This window comes from Alosa alosa, chromosome 11 (assembly GCF_017589495.1).
Source record: "Alosa alosa isolate M-15738 ecotype Scorff River chromosome 11, AALO_Geno_1.1, whole genome shotgun sequence".
NCBI classification, from domain to species: Eukaryota; Metazoa; Chordata; class Actinopteri; order Clupeiformes; family Clupeidae; genus Alosa; species Alosa alosa.
The window spans coordinates 28,708,500-28,725,489 of NC_063199.1; the positions used below are offsets into that span (position 1 = coordinate 28,708,500).

A 16,990-nucleotide genomic window follows, 5' to 3' on the forward strand; every position below is an offset into this window, starting at 1 on the left:
AGAGAGCGAGAGAGATGTTTGATGGTTATAGCATTCTCGCAGTTAACTTTTAGTTGGTATATTAACACATTACCAACTCTCTCTGTGACACACACACACACACACACACACACACACACACACACACACACACAATTTATTCTCACACTGACAAGTGGCTTAAGCAGTCACATACACATGCCATTGATTAAGAGTTTCCTTTTACACAAGAACAACAGTAGGACAGGCAGATGAGGAAGTTGAACAGATGACCGTTACTCGCTCATGCTCAAATTAAACTCAGCGCTGCTGTTTATGACATGGCCCGGGCTGGCAGGCCGACACGGCAGAGGTTAAGCGTCCGTCGCCAGAACATTAAATCCACAAATTATAGGCCATTGTGCTGACTCAGGCCTGAGGCCGTCCCTACGCGGCTTTCCAGAGCCGTCTCCAGGATTATTCAGTGGGTACGTAGCCTTAATAAAGCCACGGCAGCCGGCTACGGCTCAGCCTTCTGTGGTTGCAGCCGTCTTTTGCAGACTGATGGAACTTGCTCTGAATTCTTCCCAGGCTACGAGCTTCTTTCCTCCCCCTCCCTGCTCTTTCCCAACACCAAGTCTGCAGCTCCGTAGCCCAGGACTGAGTCGAGGAAACAAGCCTCATGGAGGAGATGCCTGATCAACATCGGCATATGCTAAATCACTCCATCTCTCTCTCTCTCTCTCTCTCTCTCTCTCTCTCTAGGCAACAGTGTGCAGCATTAAACCACAATTTTAGTCATGTTTGTGTAGGCAACAAGTTTTGACGTCATGTTCAACATCACTAAGGTGGCATGCAGTCCTGTGAAGGACATTTAAACACCTGTCGATCCCCCGAGCAGTCCAGGGTATGCACTTTGTAATTCTGAGGTCTGGGACGGAACACCAGGCGGAAACGTATGACAAGCTTTTAGAGGCTGACATGGTCAAGCTTCTGTCACTGCCAAATGTGTTGTTGGTGTGTGAATTCTGCGTGCCTTCTGGGTGAATATCTTTCCTGCTTTCAAACAACTCCATTTAGTAGATACAGTTAAACAGTAGACAAACAGGTAAACAGGTGCCTGCTTGATAACGAAGGCTATTCTGTTGGTGATGTCTTTTTGCCTACAAATGCATCTGTTGGTGAATAGGCGTGGTTGTTAATTAGCCGCTGTGGGAAATTCCCTATTGATAACACTAGGAATTTAACCGCTCTCCCGTGTATGTGAAACTGGACACTGTGGCCACAGTCACAGAAAGAACAGTGTACAAACATGAAGCATACTCTGGTGTGTTGCTTCTTCTTAGACTAAAACAGGAAGTGGTTACTCGTGGTTGCCATGGTTGCTTGCGGGGAGAGCATTTTCAATGACGCCTATCCTCACAGGAGGCCATGAGACCACAGCAGAGTGAGAAGCAGGTGGAAGTGGTGACGATGACACAGCAGCAACCCAGCACATGGGGTGAGGCAGGGTGTGGTGGCCATGGTGTGTGTGTGTGTGTGTGTGTATGTGTGTGTGGGTGTGGTGGCCGTGGTGTGTGTGTGTATGTGGGGGTTGTGGGGGTGGTGGCTGATCTGAGCGAGGTAGTTAGCCATGCGCATCACGAGAGAATGACTTGGCCGCCGGGCTTTGCGCTTAGAATAACAGACCAGGGAGCGGGTTTGTGTTTGGGTGCTGGGGGGTACAGGCACAGGCCCCAGCTGGATTTGGGATGATCCGAACTACGGGACAGTCAGCTGGAATGCCATGCTTCCCACCCCTATGAGCCGCCACGGAATTCTCATCTCATCATGACAACTGCGGTTCACACACACACACACACACACACACACAAACACTAACTGAGATAATGAGGCTCAATCCACCATTGTCCATTTCTGGTGACACATGTTTATACACTAGAATAGTGGGGACAATAAGGTTATAAATACTCAATACAAACCCCATTCATAAACATGCCATTATGAACCCAACAGAGAGAGGCTGCATAGGAAGGCAGAAGCACTAAAGGAAATCCTGCCAACACTACTACACACTAGAATAGAGAGAAGGGGCAGCTTGGCAACCATGGACTGAGCCAGAAGTGTCCTGTGTTAGCCTATTACCAGTACGTTGTTTTAAAAGTTCTGATGGAAATAAAGGTAAATGATACCTAAAAAATAACAAAAAAAATAGGAATGAGGAGCTGCTGTCAGAGCTTTAAGCAAGGACCATTTCTATTATAGATTTTGAAGCAGTTATTTATAATTATATATTTACAAATCTTAAACGGCCCGGTCTACGGCTGAATTCTGGCACAGTGCCTGAGAACTGAAGCCCTGTGCTGTGACTAGGTTACAATACTGCGAGGAGAAGAGAGAGGGGGCAACATGAGCGCCACTCCTTGGGTACAGGCTCCCGTTGAGATGTTTTCAGTGTAGGGGCCAAGAAACACTAAATGGAGAAATGCTAATGTTGCTGTAAGCCTCAAGAAGAACACGTGCCCTTCCCCCAAACAAACATGTCTCAATGTGAACGCGTTTGCTTTTCCCTTATCACAGGAAGTGAGACTGTTCAATTGTTGTGGCCACTCAATGCTGTAATGTGTGGAGGAAGTGTACTTCCTGTTGACTGATATCAAATATTTGTACTATAAAGTAACTACAACTGTACTCTACTAATAGTCACATTGGATGAATACTTTAGTTTGCATGTTTTATGAGTGTAACATACATTCTAAACACAACCCCAAAACAGATAAAATGTGAATAAAAACAGAATGTAATAATCTGTTAATCTCTTAAACTCATATTTAGTTGCAAAAAGGACACGGACAACATATCAAATGTTGAAAATGACAAATTTAACTATTTCATGGAAAAATATATATATTTATTTTGAATTGATACCAGCAACATATTTCAAAAAAGTGCTGAATGCTGAATGTTCCAAAATGCTGGAAAAGTTGTGTAATGTTAAAGAAAACAAAAGGAGGAATATTTCACAACTAATTAGGGTAACTGGCAACACAATTGGGTATGACAAATAGTATCCCAGAAAGGCAGGGTCTCTAGATGTAGGGGTATTCATCACTCTGTGTAAACCTGTGTGCACAAATGATGAAACAATGTAATTTTAATGCTTCTTAACATGAAATTGTGAAGTATTTGGGGAGTCTATCATCTACAGGACATATTATTATTAAAACATTCAGAGAATCCAGAGAAATCTTTGCAAACAAGGGAAAGAGCTGATAAACAAATTGGTGGTCTTATGGACCTCAGATGGCACTGCATCAGACCTGTTTCCAGACCTGTCATTGTATGGGCTCAGGAAAACCTCTGATAACCATTGTCTATGTGCACAGTTTGATACTCAAATCAAAAACTGCAGTTAAAACTGTAACAGCCAAAATTGCATTGAGACATGATACAGAAAATACAACTGTCTTATCTAGGCCTAAGCTTGTTTAAAATGGACTGAGGTAACATGGAGAAGGGTCATGTGGTTAGACCAATCAAAATTTGCCATTCTTTTTGGAAATCATGGACTCATCTGGGCTAAAGAGGAGAGGGCCTATCCAAGTATCCAACCTATCCAACTTGTTTTAGTGCTCAGTTCGAAACCCAACATCTATGACGGTGTGGAGGAGCATTAGTGTCTACAGCATGGGTGTCTTGCACATTTGGTTTTTCTCCATAGAGGAAGAGTCCAGGTGCTAAAAGGGCCTGACTGCAGACCAGATTTGTCAAATTAGGTGCATAATGGAATGAAAAACATGACTAAGAATAAACATGGGCAGGATTATAATTATATGTATTAATACGTATTTAATTACTTTAGCTTATTATACAGCTCTTCACAATGCTAGTAGAACGCTCCATTGACTTGAATGGGATTTCCCAATGTTCTACGGTAAAATATTTGCATGTAATTATCGCTGCAAACATATAATTACCGCTGTCAATGGCAACAGGTTTTGGGCTGCTGATTTAAGTTTTTCATATCACTCCACAAGTAGTCCGGTCCGGTCCGGTCACACACACACCATGGCCACCACACCCTGCCTTTCATATCACTCCACAAGAACGCCGGTCATTATTGGGAAAATAAGTCCCTTCAGGGCGAAACAAGACCTCTCCGCTAGCGCGTCTGGGTCCGGTTCACCCTGTCGGGACTTTTCCCAATAATGACCGGCGTTCTATACATTATCCCTTACATATTTCCAGGGTCGGACAGGGAACAAAATTCGGCCCTGGCAATTTTCTCCTGGACCGGCCCACCACTGGACCTGGACCCCCCAAAAAAAAAAAAATCTCCCCGTTTCCCACCATAAATGACAAACACACTATGCTGTAACAACACTTCATAAACGGAACCCAAACATTTAGATTTGGACCTAATCACAAAAACACGGGGGTACGGGGGTGTCTCTTAAAATTTCTGTCTCTTTTAAAAATTCTGGTTGCTAATCACACCTTTTTAAAGTGATTTGAGAGGGATTTGGGATAGGCTACTAAAGACAGGCTCATCTTCTGTCTGTCTCACGTCATGTTACCCCATGCATTAAACCACATGTCACTGCTTCACTAAATGAAAAATATAGGCTACTGAACATGGATATCGTCATACAATAGTTGACAGAAATTACGTTTTGTGCAAACATGTTGTAGAAACACAACCAGACAGCCTTTATTTGGTGCAAATCTCCTTTAGCCTATTTTGGTTATAGTCCGCGATTCACATTAACTGTAGGCTATCACCACAAGTGTAGGCCGATACTAAACGTTTTTGCCCAAGTTTGTGTGCCGTCATCACATTTTGCAAAATTAGGCTACCTTCGTTACTAACCTACCAGTTGATACTTTTTACCTGCATCGACTCGCGATTGATTGTGCATCTAATGTAACACTCGGTGGAGAGACTTCCATTTTCCAAGTTTCACTTTCACTGTCGTTGTGAGCTATGGTTATACTGTATGGGAAATACTTTGAAGTTCCTTTTGATTAGGATCAGCTCCAAAAATGAATAGGTTTTCTTTAACCTGTGCTACACTTTACCACCAAGTTGTGCGAATTGTAAAATGTTGACAGAACCGCAGTAGCCTACATGGTTTAGGCCTAGTAAATGGAAGCTCTTGGTAGCGCGTGCAACTAACGTCTATAAAAACAATACATTTATGGAATAAAACTAGACCTCTGATTGCTGTTTACGGTTAAAATGCGATGATGTGAACATCATCCAGCGGAGAGCACTTATACAGCCTAGGCTACCATGCACTCGTAGGCTATATTTCCCCACAAACCTAGCGGCTGCTTGGACAAATCCACTTGAGGGGTGGGGCAGGGGGGCGCGATCATAACACACACTGAACCTATTATGAAGAGGCCAAAATGATTGACCTGTCACCCCCCAAGCCAAATGGATGCAACTGCATTTGCCTAGGCCTACATGACGGGTCGCAAATAGGCTAAATGACTTGAAAGGAATACGCCACCCCTAGGTGAAATTGGGTCTCTCAGCGCAGTCCCTAGAGTTGGATGAGTGAGCCAACGCGTTTTATAACCGACCCAGCCATTGTCCTAATCTAGAAACGGCCTGGTTAGCTTTATCTTAGCGTAGTCGCTGTAATCCGGCGCTGCCAGCTAGCATGTCGTTGCAAAAGTACAGATGCTGCATGATGTCTTTGCGCCTGGCAGCGGTGCTTTGCCGGTGCTATGCCCGAAAATAGTTCCAAATCTAAATTGGTCTAGTAAATCCCTTCGTGTTAATTTGCATTGATATTTGTACTCGATGTGAATGTACAGGTTACGAGAAATAATTATAAAAAATCTTGAGTTATTTGATTCACTTTTGCAACGACATGCTAGCTGGCAGCGCCAGATTACAGCGACTACGCTAAAATAAAGCTAACCGGGCTGTTTCTAGATTAGGACAATGGCTGGGTCGGCTATAAAACGCTTTGGCTCACTCATCCAACTCTAGGGACTGCGGGGAGGGACCCAATTTCACCTAGGGGTGGCGTATTCCTTTAAAAAAAAAAATCCCGGAGGTCACCGGCCCACATGTGGACCGGCCCACCAGGCATTTGCCCGGTTGTACAGATTACCAGTCCGAGCCTGCATATTTCATCATTTGTGTTTTGCTGTATTGGAACAGATCTAATGTAGTTTGTAACAAAATACTTTGAGGGATTGTATTTAGATTATTTCAAATACTTAAATACTTTAAAATCTGTCATTTTTTCTCTAATAAGCCAATATTTCATCACTCAGTTAAATATAACCATTACAATCAGCTATGCTTATCATAGTCCGGGAGCCAACGGCCAGAATCACGGTGAACCTGGTTTTGTTATTTTTTTTTCTTTGCTGTTTCTTGTTGTCTAGGGGTTACTCCATGAGAATAGGGTGGGTGCCCGATGATGTCCCTTGGGCAATTCCATATTATATTCAGCTCTAAAGTTGACCTAATTAGACATTTGTCCATAAAAATACTAATTTCATTACCCTTTTGGAAGGACAGCATAAAATGTAAACCCATTTTTCCTTTTTCTTGCAGTAGTTTTCCACATTGTGACCAACGTAAGTGTTAGATTTCCCTTTTACGATCCCCTCTGGACATGTCTGAAGTTGGGAAAATATGAAAAGAAAAGTCAACTGAGGGAGCCAAAATGGTCAACATGGTTTGTAAACCCGATTTTTTTGTTTGTGCGGCCAATTTAATGTCATCCCCTTAGAACATTGAAAGTTGGAAAAAAAAAAAAATGAAATAACTAACTTCAGGAGCTTGAATTGTCAGGTGTGTCAAATCAAGACTAAAATGTGAAAACGATACAGATAAGATACTGAGGGAGAACATTAGGACATGGACCCCATATGATGACCTTTAACCCCATGACCTTGAGTACCTAATAGCTGATGTTCATTCTCACTACAGGACAGTATTAAAACCACTTAATGGATTTGACAAGAGGATTCATGCCAGGGATAACATCTGCCGAGGTATGCAGAAATAATGGAGGAGACGAACACAAAGACCTCCCCGATGCAGAAAGAGTTTTCTGCACCAAGTTCATTAGTTCTGTATACCAGGGCACCTTACAGGATATTGTTCTGTTTGTCCCCCATGTTGCCAGTCATTTATGTAGGCAATAGGCATGCATTTATAGCACAAAAAGGGAAATGCAGTTCAGTTTAAAAAGAGGCCGACCTGTTAAATTTGTCGTTCTGCATTCATTAGTTACGGAAATTATGGTGGGTAGTATGCTATATCAGTGGTTCTCAACTGGTCTGGCTTTGGGTCTCCTATTTGTGTTCACCTCTGCTCTGACTACTGTTGAGCAACTGAAATCCTATATATCTGGGAGTAATGGGACAACATTTCATTCTCAAAACTCTAGCAAATGGTCTCCTCAGTTCCTAAAAATTGATAGAATTTTGTTTAATGAAGAGGTGAAGCAGCACAGTGGTAAACATGCTCCCGTCCCAACTTTTTTTTACATGTTGCTACCATCAAATTCAAAATTAATATATATTTTCCATAAAATAGTCCAACATTTGATATGTTGTCTGTCGTTTTTTGCTGCTAAAGATGGGTTTACGAGACTATATTATCACATTCGTTCTTTATTTACATTTTACACAACGTCCCAACTTTTTCTGTTTTGGGGTTTTATATTTGAGATACACAGAAAATACTTATTAAGAAGTATAGTTTAGAAGATATTTCTCAGTCCAGTAAGTGAGTTGCTTCTGTCCAGTCTCTTATGAAGTGCAGCAATGGTCCCAAGAGGCTCCTAATGGTTGCCCCATTTGCCTACAAATTAGCCCTCTTAAAACACAGCCCACGTCACACAAGTAGACACTAGTGAACTCACCGATTTGGCCAGTGAATGTAACACGCGGATGACGTACGACGCTTCGGGTGTCAGAGAGGGCAGAGACACTGAGGCTGTCCACTCTCTTCACCTCAGCGCAGAACAGGAGTGTGGTTTTGAGCTCTGCCTGCCCCACACTGATTGATGACTCGAGTCCGGGGATCTGAATGTCACACAAGCCATGTTTTGGGGTTGAAAATGTCAACATCTGCAGGCCTTTACAACATAAGCCTAAACCCAGCACAAAATACAATATATTACCCTTATGCATTGTTGCAGATTGAAGAGGAAATACCACCATAGAATATTGATAGAATATTGAATAGAAAAATACCACCATACATGTTCCAGATACAACACATCTAATATATTTGCTATTAGCTGTAGCCCCTAAAATGGCATATTTATATTTGTTGTAATATTATCTACGTTTACTGCTGTATGGTGTTACAAAGCTAAAACAAAAAAGCCCATGGTTAGCCACTGGAGAGGTGGTCAGGCACCAGACTACATTTCAAATCCCCCCAGGGACATCACTATTGTTAACCTCTATCCATTGCCACTGAGAAGAGGATTTGGCCCGCGCAGATATAAATTACACAGTGTCATACATAATGTATGTCACCTAATTACTATAGCTCTGCCGTCTTCCACCACGCTGACATAATCACCAGAACTGATTCATGAGTTCATTCAGGCTCTTATTTGGTTGGTCCAGACAGACACCAGAACCTGCCTGTGCTCAGTTACACGTTACGAGTACTCATCACCACAGCCAGTCTGAGTCAGGATTGATGCAAAGTTTAATCCTCAAATGAAGCTCACAGGAGGAGGGGGTCAGCAGGCCACACAATATCTCTCTCGGCCAGCCGCAGATAAATATCAACAGAGGAGCAGACTGTTCTGAATCTGGACATTTTCCGCCACGTCATAAGAGGGCTTACGGAGGACAGATGGGAGGCAAATAATTGGCAGACGCAGCCCAAGGTTGGATTGTAGGTGCAGCTTTTACACACAGGCAGATGCACACAGCCAGTGAGAAGAAGAGAGCCGACTCCTCAGAATTCAAACACAAAAGAGGCAACTCCCACCCCCTCACACACTCTCGCACAGTTTTGCTGTCATTCAGAAGCTGAGGAACAGGCGGCAAATAGCTGGAGCCTGCCATTGTGGGAGAGCGTGACAGACAGGGTGCAACAACAAAAGTGACAAACCTTTTGGAGGCTGCTCATTGTGTATGTATGTGTGTGTGTGTGGGGAGGGAGGGGGGTCCTCCCGTCTCTTATTTTTTCCCTCCTGAGCTCTTTCCATGTCCCTGGTTACTAGGAGACGGTGGCTGGCTGTGTGGGGAGATGGCGGAATAGAGAGTAGTGGAGCCAGCAGCTGTGAGAAGCCCCCCCTCCCCTACCGCAACACCTCAGCTCCACACCACACACACACACTCTCATAGAGCCATACACAAACACAAACACACATCTACACACACACACACACACACACAGTAACCTTGCAACCGGAGCAACCACTCCAGCTCCACAAGAAGCACAAAATGTTCCCTTTCTGGCCGCTGTAATTTACGTGTGTGTGTGTGTGTGTGTGTGATTGTCATTGCCAAAGCAGAGGCAGCTAGAAAAGCCAACAGGCCTACCATATGTCTTTAGGTTACATGGGAAAAAAGGCCAGAGCGGTGAAACTCACACATACAGAAGCACAGCTCACTGCAAGGGGCAGTGAACCAGGGTAATTACCCCTCGGCCGCCTTGTCTGCCCCTCACGCTCTCGGCTGGGGGTGACCCCCTATGAATCACCAGTTCTCAGATTCACACTCGCACCCGCACAGGTACCATCCGCTACCAAAGACAGAGACATCCAGCTTCAAGCCTTCCTCATGCTCTTAAAGGACAATTCTGGCATTTATTTTCAGCCTGTGCCATTCTGTAAGAGATTGTCTTTGTTTCTGTCCTTAATGTAAGTACATAGACACCTAGCAATTGGCCACTGGTTACAAAATGCTGGAATTTTCCTTTATGGTGAAACAACGTTTGAGCAATGCGACTGCTGATGATTTAAGTTCTCCAGGTTTTTTTACATATATATTTATATTATGTATTCAAAGTTTGCTATTATCAGGAAAGTATCCAAACATTGGTCCATAAAATAACTCACCAATATTTCTCAAAACATTGACCCCACAGATCACCACCCTCAGAGATAGGAACCCTGGCATTTCTTCCAACAACCTTGAGTGGTACATCCATAGCTAAGCGGCTCTTCCAACAAGATCCGTTCTGGTTGATGGACCGTTATGTGTGGATGTAAGATTACTATAAAATCCCCTCTACTTGTATTTAATGTATCTGTCCTTGTCAGGGCAAGCAGTGTTTTTTTTCTTTTCCTGAGCTGAAAATGTGAGAAGACATCCAAGAGCTTGTCATGGCCAGGTTTTTATTAGATGACATGTTTTTCAAATAAGTTAATGCACACTATAAACATGACATGAAAAAAAAAAATACATCACAGTGGATGGGTGGATATCTTTACACAATCTTACTGACAGGATGCATTGAGCAACATTGCGCAAACTGATTCAGCGGAGTCCAGGCGCTAAAACCAACTGTCAGAAAGAGTCAGAATGTTTGTTTATTTACGGATTTGTGTAAGAGTATATATATATATATATATATATATACTGTATGCTGAAAAATTTACAAAATTAGACATGAGCACTTGGCATCAGCTGACACGTTGATTCTTGGATGACACATGGACCCCTCTGGTTGAAGTTTGTACACATTTAAATTTGAAATGGTGGTACATTTGACAGTTGGGACTGAAAGTGAAGCTGCTCTGAATGGTGGTGGTCATGGACCCTGTAGAGTGTTGGCTCTCCCTTGAGTTTTGGTCTGACCATGTTAACACCATCTTAAGGTAACCTGTTCTCCCTTTCCTTTGCCCCTGTCCCTCTTTCATCACCAGTGCTGCACTTCTACTCTTCTACACTTTTCTTTTCTGCCCTTCCCTCCCTTTTCTCCCTCTTTTTTTTTCATCCGTCCATCTTGCTTCCTCTCTACGCTAGCTGCATGCGTTGTGGTTGCTCCAGATTGGCGCGGAACTTGTCCAGGAACCGCGAGGCCAGCTGGTCGTCCACCAGACGCCCGTCGCTGGACAAGGTGACGGTCATGAGCTGCTGGGAGCACAGGGCAGGCCCCGAGCCATCCTGGGCGTCAGGGGTCAGCCGCAGCTCGGTGCGCGAGGTTCCTACGGCCAGGATGCAGGCCTGAGGAGGGTTGATGACGGCGCTGAAGCCACTGATGCCAAACATGCCCAGATTAGAGATGCTGGAGAGAGAGGGAAGGTGAGACAGATTTAAGAGACAAAGAGTGTGTGTTTGGACATGTAAGTGTGTGTGTGAAAGAGAGAGAGAGAGAGAGAGAGGAGATTAAATTCCATCTGACTGGAGGCATGACACTGATACAACAGCAGTCTGATATCTCTGGGTAAATAACACCAGTTGAGAGGAATATGAGGGAGGGAGTGTGTGTGTGAAATCAGTCTCACCTGAATGATCCACCCTGATACTCCTCAGGCAATAGTTTCCCATCCCGAGCCTTCTGAGCCAAAGCCTGAGAGAGAGAGAGAGAGAGAGAGAAAGAAAGAAAAAAGAAAGAGAGAGAAAGAGAGAGAGAGAGAGAGAGAGAGAGAGAGAGAAAGAGAGAGAGAGAGAGAGAGAGAGAGAGAGAGAGAGAGAGAGAGAGGAACTTTATGTTCTTTCATAGGCTCATGACAGACATTGTTTAAAACACAGCATCTAAATGTTGATTTTGCCATGAAAACACAATCAGAAGCACAACACAATCTCCATCAACAAGACGCCATGTTATGACTCATGTTTACAGTGTGTAATGTGGGTACATTTTCCACCTGGTCACACACACACACATGCACGCACACACATGCATACACACACACACACACACACACACACACACACACACACACACACACACACACACACACACACACACGAGCAAACATCCTCACTCAAATTAAAACTTGCCTTGAAAACTACAACAAATGCGAACATCACAATCACCTGACCTGAAGAAGCTCTCGTTGCCAACCAGTAGTCTCTCATGTTTGGGTTTCTGTCTTGGTTCTGTATTTTAAAAAGTGACCAGTACAAGCTGTCAGTAAACTACCGGACGTGTTCGAAACAACACAGGGAGCAGAGCTGCTCACTGACCACTGATGTCCAGAACAGAATGTATGGTGACCATTGGAACACTGATAGAGGTTACAGATAATGTATGGTGAACATGTGAGCTCTAATGTTTGAGTGGTATTGATGTGACATCTGACTCAGACTATATTGTGTTGTGACACTATCTATACTGAATATCCTATAGCAAAGCCCTCTTCAGAACGTCAATTATTTTTCAGATATTTGCACACTTGTGAAGTAGTTTCAGTTTTTTTGGCCGCACTGAGTTTGTATACCAATTCGCCAAACTCCTTGTGAAGTTTATGAGCCGTCACGTAGCAACAGACCTACAAATTAGCAATCTGCCATTAGGAGCCAGCAGACCCAGTAATCAGCAAACGTCTGGAGGCGGCTGGTTGTCTGGCTGCCTGGCTAGCGGGCAGTTAGGCCTTGAGATGCCTATGGAGGAGGCAGCAGCAGGAGATGGCCTTCTATCTACAGAGCTAATTAGCTACATAATTGCTGCTACTGCTGCTGACACTACAGCTAGTTTTCACAAACACACACACACACACACACACACTTAAGGATTTCCTTTTAACGCACAAACATCTCTGTCAACACAACGTCTGTTGAAAAAAAGCACATCCAAATGTCTTACAATAAAAGCACTGAGTTATACAGACATGGTATGTCTTTGGTCTACTAAGACCAAACTGAGAGACACACTGAGAGCACTCCTCACTGAGTCAAGAGGGAAATGACAGTCTGGTGCTCAGTGGAGTGTGTCTACGTGTGTGTGTGTCTACGTGTGTGTGTGTGTGTGTGTGTGTGTGTGTGTGTGTCTGTGTAGAAGGCCCTGCTGCTCCTGTAAGGCATCTTTTAGCATCTCATCAACTCCCAGACGGGTGAGCTGAGGAGGGGACTTCAGCTCTCTCCAACTCACTCCACAACACTCACCAATCAGCAGTATGTCTTGTGTCCAGCCCTCACGAGATGCAGCCATGCACGCGCACACACACGACTCTGTACATGTGGCTGGGTGTGTGTATGTCGGACGCAGGTGGGGTCGTACATATGCATGTGGACTTGTCTGTCTCTGTCTGTGTGTGTGTGTGTGTGTGTCTGTGTGTGTGTATGTGTGTGTAGTACATAGTTTCCCATGTGAGGGGGACATATCTCAGAGAGGAAACAACAAGGTTACCGGAACTCATGCACGTCCTTATTTGGGGGTCAGACACACCTGCTAAGAAACCACCTAGTCTCACATGTGTGGACGAACCAAACGTGACTGGACAACACCTCCAGTTCCTTGTGTTTCGCGGGCGGGGGTAGACGGGCGTGCGGGCGGAAAGAGCCTTAAATTGGTGAGGGGGCGCGGGAGCATGGTGTGTGAGTGAGTCAGACACACGGCTCTCGCTCTGACAAGCCCAGCGGATCTCTGCTGTCACGCCGGCCTTTATTCCATCAAATAGAGATTGATTTAAGAGCGCCACAGGAGAGAGGGAATACAGGCTGGGGGGGGAGGGGGAGGGGGGGGAAGAGCTGAAGAGGGGAAAGGGAAATAGTCAGAGGCAGATCGAAGAAAAAGAGTACTGATGTTTTAGAGCAAAGAGTTTAACAGAGGGAGCATGAGGATTAGGAGAGAGAGATAGAGAGATAGAGATAAAGAGAGAGAGAGAGAGAGAGAGAGAGAGAGAGAGAGAGAGAGAGAGAGAGAGAGAGAGAGAGAGAGAAATAGAGAGAGAGAGAGAGAGAAGAGTTGTGAGAGGAAGCGAAGATGTCTGTGAAAAGCGAGGCGAAGAAGCCTGCTTGAAGAGAGCGGGTGATGGAGTTCGAGGGGAAGAGGAAGAGATGTAATTACACGTGATTGGTCAGATTCCCCCAGACCACACAGCCTCGGCCACAGCAAGGCTAACCACAGCAGCCCACCACTAACATGCCAGCACTTCCAGAAAATTGTATGTGTGTCTGCGAGTAAGTGTGTGTCTAGTGTGTGTATGTGTGTGTGCGATCAGCGAGAGCTGGCGAAAGTTCAGGCCACTGCTCACCACAGTTCCATCTGTCTCTGTGCAAACACACGCCACACACACACACACACACACACACACACACACACAGAAGATCCTCCCACTATTTGCTTGCATCCAGCTCCCAATCCTCTGATCCCATCACCGAATAATGAGCCCATAAAAGGCAAGGAGAGAAAAGAGGAGAGATGATTATACACACACACACACACACACACACACACACACACACACACAAAGGGAGGGACAAAGGGAGGGAGAGATGAGGTGAAAGGAAGAATGTGTCTTGCGTATTATCAAAACATAACACTTTTGCCTGCTAACACACACACACATACACATACACACACCAGATCCATCAAATGGACATTAGTTAATCAATCTGTTTACCCAACTCCAATTTCAGCTTCCAACACATACAGTACATTATAGACCCTTTCAACAATAAAAAACAAAACAATGCTTGAACGTTCTATTTGGTTCCCAATCTACTTCCTCTGCATTAAGATAACATATGGAATGTTGGAATGAAAACGGAAGCCTTGTGGGGCCAACTATGATGCTGATAATGGAACTCTCTATGTATAGAAGGGTCTATACATTTGACCATACATTTGACCATATTTGGTAGATCAGCGTGGAGCATGCCGGGTCAGCGCACGGCCAAACAGAAGAGAGATGAAACAGAGTTTCAGACAGATCGGCCAGAAATCTACCAACGCCGCGACCAGCTAACCGTGTAAACCCACGCCTGGCTATCCCGGTCTGCCCATCTCCCCCAGAACAGCACCGTCGCTGTGGATCCTGGAACACCCTGGGCATTCCACAGCACGTCTGCCGGATGATGTGCAGTTGCCATGGTTACCTTGGCACTGGAGGAGATTTCCTGCACGCCCTTGCCGGCCGCATCCTTGATGATGGGGGTGATGAGGCCTCGGTCCGTCGCCACGGCGATGGAAATGTCGATGGAGCCCAAGGCTCTGGGGCCGTCGCCCGCCCAGGTGACGTTGACTTCAGGTAACTCCTACAGTGGTGGAGAGGGGACAGGTTATACACTGCATAGATGCCATAACATTGGACAAACCAACAGGGTGGGATACGATTCGAAAAGGTCCATCTATGCTCACCAGACTGCTTGTTGATTAGTACAGACAGATAGACTAACAGCATAGGAACAAAAACTGCTTACTGTCCTGCAATCCCCTTGGGAGATTAGAAAAAACTAAACTAAACTAAATGAGAAAGAAAACTCTCTAAGACTGACAGTCGATCCTGATAATGCATTCTTTTAATCTGTCATCTGAAAGCTTCAGACGCAGCCTTTCAAAGGCATCTCTCTGAATGAACAGATAGCCTATTAATTTCCTCCACCACGTCTCCATCCTCTGCTGGGGGGTGGGGGAAAGCCCGCTAATGGGGGAAATTGAGCCTATTTTTAGACACATCATACCACGGCTTTGTACAGATGGGAATTGGGGGTGCTGTGCATGTGTAGGGTTGCTTGATGATTTTCCAGGCAAGCATTTGCAGCTGGCAGCCAGAGGGAGAGTGTGTGTGTGTCTGTGTGTGTGTGGGAAGACTTCTGACAGATATACAAATATACATCTATGAGAGAGCATAGTCTCATGACCGCCGGCCGTTTAGGCTCGTGTGGATGAGATCAGTGGTATTGGCTGCCCCCAGCACCCCTGATCCAATCAGGGCAGGGTTCCCTCCGGGTCCCATCGTTCCAACCAGCCTGAACATGAGAGCTGGTGGGTGCAGAGATGGGAACACAGGCCTCACATGACTGCATACGGCCCCATACCACCGCATACCACGGCAGGCCAGCGTGCCCGGAGACAGAGACTTTCTCACACACAGCTGATGGATGCTCTCAACTGGGTAGTCCTGCTTGACTCAGGGCTCAAAGCAAGGACAATCTGTGCCTGAAGCACATATCAGATAATCAAAGCCACTACTTAATTATCTACTTTCAAATCTTACACAAGCCTGCCCAGCACTTGGAATAGTGTCTGAGAACTTTAAGCACTGTTTATGTTTACAAGACTTGATACCATGACAGTATTATTTACGAAAAACAAAAACAAAAAACAATGATGATATTTAGATATTCAGATGTCAACCTGACAGCTTTGAGCAGTATTACATCTCCACATGTGCCGCTAACATTGGCATCTTAGTCAATGCAATCGATCACATTGACCACATTTGGACCTCATTTGGGCTTAACATTTATCGACTCATCTGGGTTGAGGCTATCTATTGATCCTTCACATTCTCAATCAGTGGATCAACAAACCTGAGAACTGACTGTAGCACAACTCAACATGGAAAAATTAACAACAGGCGGTGGTAAAATACTCCTTCTCTCACACACATACACACACAGACCGACACACACAAACACTAACACACACTCCCACACACACACCCACACACACACCCACACTCTGAGACACACACTAATGAACAGACAAAGTGGGGACTTACTCTAAGTGTGACTGCGGCTGCTTTGATGATAAAGTCGTTGACGGACACTTTGATGTCCTCTGAAAGAGAGAGAGTAAAGAAGGGGTTAAGAAGTCAGTCCTCTGAAAGAGAGAGTGAAGAAGGGGTTAAGAAGTCAGTCCTCTGAAAGAGAGAGTGAAGAGAGAGAGAGTGAAAAAGCGAGAACTCAGAGAGACACATCTCATTATCAGCAGGAAGAGTGTTGTTTTGTTTTTGCAAATGTCCCCATCAAAGATGCATCAAATCTACATCAAACACACACACAACCACCACCACCATCTCTTTGATAATGGAGTTTCAAATCAACTCTGACCCATGATTTTTATCTCCACCTGGAAGCTTTTAGAACACACATTCAAAAAACAAAACAACAACAAAAAAAAGCACAGACA

The 16,990-nt window shown here is 44.7% G+C and overlaps 1 protein-coding gene across 2 annotated transcripts in view; it reads right to left on the minus strand.

Annotated features, from left to right (window-relative positions):
* Positions 1–10,282: 10,282 nt before the first annotated feature.
* Positions 10,283–16,990, minus strand: part of pdhx (pyruvate dehydrogenase complex component X) — a 52,429-nt gene continuing 45,721 nt past the window's right edge. The window contains exons 8-12 of one of the 2 annotated variants that reach the window (XM_048257801.1): positions 16,581–16,639; positions 14,953–15,111; positions 11,950–12,012; positions 11,415–11,479; positions 10,283–11,194 (exon numbers count right to left, since the gene is read on the minus strand). In XM_048257801.1, coding sequence (XP_048113758.1) covers positions 10,924–11,194; positions 11,415–11,479; positions 11,950–12,012; positions 14,953–15,111; positions 16,581–16,639 — 617 coding nt within the window. In that variant the 3' untranslated portion in view covers positions 10,283–10,923. The remainder of the gene's footprint in view (positions 11,195–11,414; positions 11,480–11,949; positions 12,013–14,952; positions 15,112–16,580; positions 16,640–16,990) is intronic. The other variant, XM_048257802.1, reaches the window with a different exon arrangement.